Source organism: Tupaia chinensis, unplaced genomic scaffold, assembly GCF_000334495.1.
Source record: "Tupaia chinensis unplaced genomic scaffold, TupChi_1.0 Scaffold000671_2, whole genome shotgun sequence".
Classification (NCBI taxonomy): domain Eukaryota; kingdom Metazoa; phylum Chordata; class Mammalia; order Scandentia; family Tupaiidae; genus Tupaia; species Tupaia belangeri.
The window spans coordinates 638,468-642,410 of NW_006160194.1; the positions used below are offsets into that span (position 1 = coordinate 638,468).

General features: G+C 55.9%; 1 protein-coding gene across 2 annotated transcripts in view; it reads right to left on the reverse strand.

Annotated features, from left to right (window-relative positions):
- CDC42BPB (CDC42 binding protein kinase beta) overlaps positions 1-3,943 on the reverse strand; it is a gene marked incomplete at its 5' end in the record, with an annotated part of 125,229 nt that overhangs the window by 33,489 nt on the left and 87,797 nt on the right. For both annotated transcript variants that reach the window (XM_014592214.1, XM_006160036.2), the window contains 2 exon segments: positions 533-681; positions 3,579-3,684. In XM_014592214.1, coding sequence (XP_014447700.1) covers positions 533-681; positions 3,579-3,684 — 255 coding nt within the window.

A 3,943-nucleotide genomic window follows, 5' to 3' on the forward strand; every position in this document is an offset into this window, starting at 1 on the left:
CCCTGCCTTACTGCTGTGTAGACAGCGCTCACGGCTGCAGCGAGTCCTGGCTTACTGCTGTGTAGACAGCGCTCCCACGGCTGCAGCGAGTCCTGGCTTACTGCTATATAGACGCAGTGCTCACGGCTGCAGTAAGTGAGGAAAATAATTTTGAACCAGCAAAATGCTGGAAACCCTATTTCAAAATATTAGCTTTAACTGAAAGCAGGAAGAGTCTGAGCAGATAAATGGTACCGAGGAGACAGGAACCCTGGGGGATGCCTGTCAGGCATATGAATCCTGCCACCCCACATGGGGACACGAGCATCTCTCCAGCACTCTGACACTCACAGCTCTCGTGGCCTTGGTCTCCTGAGAACTTTCACATGCAACCCTGGGCAGGTGCGGCCCAGGTGGACAGCCAGCCAGAGTCCTATCAGGCACCTACTTGGGGCCAGCAACTTCACGACCTCTAGGCTCTTCCACCCGCCTGACTTTCAGCCCTCACCGTGCACGACAGCAAGTGCTGCCCAGTCCCACTGTACCAGAGTACCTTTCGAAGGCGAGGTTCGTGTCTTTGACCTTCCTCAGCTCCTCCTGCACGAGCTGCTTGGCCCGGATCTCGGCCTCCAGGGCGGACTGCAGCTCTAGCCGTGCAGACATGTCTAGCTTCTGGCTCCGGCGCACCTTCCACAGCGGGTCCTGCAGACAGCGGCGAGGACGTGAGACACGTTTCTAAGCTACTCACCTGTTAGGCAAACCGACGCTCACGTGTCAGAAGTTCCTCCTCTCCTCCGCTTGGACCTGCACCACCACATTAAATAGGAACCATCAGATACTAACAAGGCCCACCAGACTCCAGGTCAGTCATTTTATGACTCTTCTTCTTTCTTAAAAGTCTTCTAGGACACCGAACTTACCTACTTTTTGTATAAGCATAGAGCTGATTCCAAAGCACGGCTTCTACATGGGCCCACTGGACAGTTTTAAGATCCTACACTGCAGGGAACCAGCAGTGAGCGTAATGGCTATGTCGCTGGACTCCCACATAGTCGACCGCGGTTCGCATCCCGGACTCAGTGGCTTAAAACTCACGCCGGGTGCTTGTGCGTGCGTGCCCAAGATCCCGAGAGGAGAATGGAGGAGAAGGGATTGCGGCGTGACCATCCCCCCCGGGGGTGATTTCTCACTTTCTGTCTCTCTGTCTCTCTCTGTCTGTCTGGCGAGCGCACGCGCCCTATAGCAAAAACCTCTCAAAAAAACAAAAACAAAAACAAAAACAAAACAAAACTCACGCCGGGCGCGTGTGCGTGCGCGCCCAAGATCCCGGAAGGAGAATGGAGGAGAAGAGAAGAGACTGCGGCGTGACCATCCCCCCTGGGGGTGATTTCTCGCTTTCTGTCTCTCTGTCTCTCTCTCTCTGTCTGGCGAGCGCACGCACCCTATAGAGAAAACCTCTCCAAAAAAAAAAAAGATCCTACGCTACATGACAGGGTCTGCTACCTCTGCCTGCACCTTGACGGTTTGGCTCCCATCACCCTGCACTCTGTCGCTGCTCAGACTGACCTGCTGGAAGCAGGCAAAGGGAAGGACAGCGCCTGACCTGAAGTCGAGGCAGCAGTGACCCAACCAGCCTGGCTCAGCACAGCCCATCGACGCTCCGGTGGTGTCAAGGACATCTGGAGGTGCCATTGTGGCGGCCAGCTTTCACTGAACACGGCTGAGAGTGTCTCATTCTCTCCCCGGAACAGGAGCGACAGAAAGCTGAGGAAGATGCTTCACCGGAGAGCCAGGGTGGGCAGGGGCGGACAGCACACTCCAGTCAGCACTGACGACGGAGAGACCGGCTGTGAGGATGGTCTCGGGGGACCACGTACTGCCGAGGGGCTGCTCTGTGACCTGGTGACTAAGGCACAGCTGATCACGTGGTTCAGGTCCTGGCCCTGACAGCTTAGGAGACACCCCAAGCACACGTGTGCAGCTGAAGGGATGGAGAGGTGAGGGAGAAGGGACTACGGCGTGGCCATTCCCCCTGGGGAGTGTCCCCTGCCCTCTCTGTACTCTCTCCAGCAAACACGCACCCTCTAACAAAAAATGTAACTGCTGAGAGAACCATGTACTTCTAAAAACAAGAAGGAAATACATCCTCGGCCAGTCAGTCCTTCAACAGGAAGAACTGTCCACGCAGCATTTCAACGGTCCCTGTGCGAACGGGACCCACGTGGGACGCTTCCCTGTTACGAGGTTTGTGCACGAAGCGTATTTCATGCAGCTCACGAACGCAGGCAGGTGTGCCGACAGCACATAAGTGAACACGGCTGAGGGTGAAAACATGCCCATGAGGAACCTGGGTCATTCTAATGGCTGTCTGCAAGTTAGACCTGAAAATGTTTTCCCGCGTGGAGCTCGGAACGTGGCGGAACTCCTTTCTTCAACAGAACAGTGAACTGCCAGTGCTTTCAAATGTACTGTACTGGACCACCCCTGGGCACAGCGATGAGAGCCGCCCCTGCCTGGCGACCGTGGTTGGAATCCACAGCCCCGTCAGCTGGACACCCCAGGCACAGGGCGCGAGCGTGAGCACCTGAGACGGAGGAGCTGGGAGGCGGGAGAGGGGCGCGAAGACCCCGTGGGAGGTGCCCCCTTGCACCTCTCATAGAAAGGAGAAAGATGCGCCATGTTTTCCTGACACAAGTGCGAGGAGGCAGAGAAGCACCTGGTGAGCCAGGACCTAGGCAGGCTGAAGCAGGGCCTGGCATTGGTGTGGTTAACTGTGTAGAGCAGTTAGCCTCATTCAAAGGTGGCATGGCTTTGGGGTAAATACACCTGTAAGTTAGGAAAATATGGCATCAAAATTTAGGTTTACTAAATTTTGGTACTTTTTTACTATCCCTCTATTTTATAAATTATTCATTAAATAGCAAATATACTTTTTTTTTTTTTTTTTTGGCCATAGGGCTCATGCGCTTGCTGAACAGAGAGACAATGAGTGACAAAGTGAGAAATCATCCCCCAGAGGGGATGGCCATGCCATAATCCCCTCCTTCATTCTCCTCCTGGGATTTTGGGCACACGTGCACACGTACCCAGTGTGATTTTTAAGCCACCAGGTCCAGGATTCAAACCGTAGCTGGCCATGTAGGAATTCAGTGTCTTAACCACCATGCCACCTGCTGGTCCCTACTATACATATTTTCAAAGGGGCAAATGAGACAGGGAAAAAGACGGTGGCGAGAGCTTGCTCCACTGGGCAACGGAACCATCAAGCCAGTGCCACACGACAGTGCCTGCCACACTGTGGGAGCCCGCTGAGGCTGGAGCACTGGCCAAGTGAGCAGGCAGGAGACCAAGTCTGAGAACAGGCTGGTTCTGGTCCTGCGGATCCAAGAGCACACTGCCGAGCCACACTGCGATCCCAAGACACCGCGACCTCACGACCGCTAACAGTGCAGGGCTCCTCACGTCCAGTTAGTAGTCGCTGGCCCCCAGAAGCCCCTTCAGCTGTGGAGTGGCTCAACAGTACCTCAACGCTGCCACCACAGCCAGGCTAAGACTGTTAGATACCTGCGTAATAAACACGGGCCAAGAGCGAGACCTACCAGCGTCCTGGACCCCAGACTAGAGCTCCTCAGGGCCTCGAGCTCTTCGGTCATCTTGGAAGCCAGAGCCTGGAGGTAGCCCCGGGCATCTTTCTCGTCGCTGACCCTGGGGGAGGAAACCTTCCATTTAAGGAGCACGCTCTGGTGACATCTCCCGCCTTGCTCAGGGCCCGGTGACGAGACCACATCCTCGGAAACAGCCTGGTCCCAGCTTGCCCCAGGGTATCTGCCTCAGGGGCGTGAGTGCTGTGAGCTGGGGGTCCGGGGCCCTCGGCAGGCTGGCATGCTGGGTCTCCACCTGTATCCCGGGGCTGCTGGATGGGGTGCCGCCGACGTTAGGGCCGGGGGGAAGGCAGGGGGGGGGA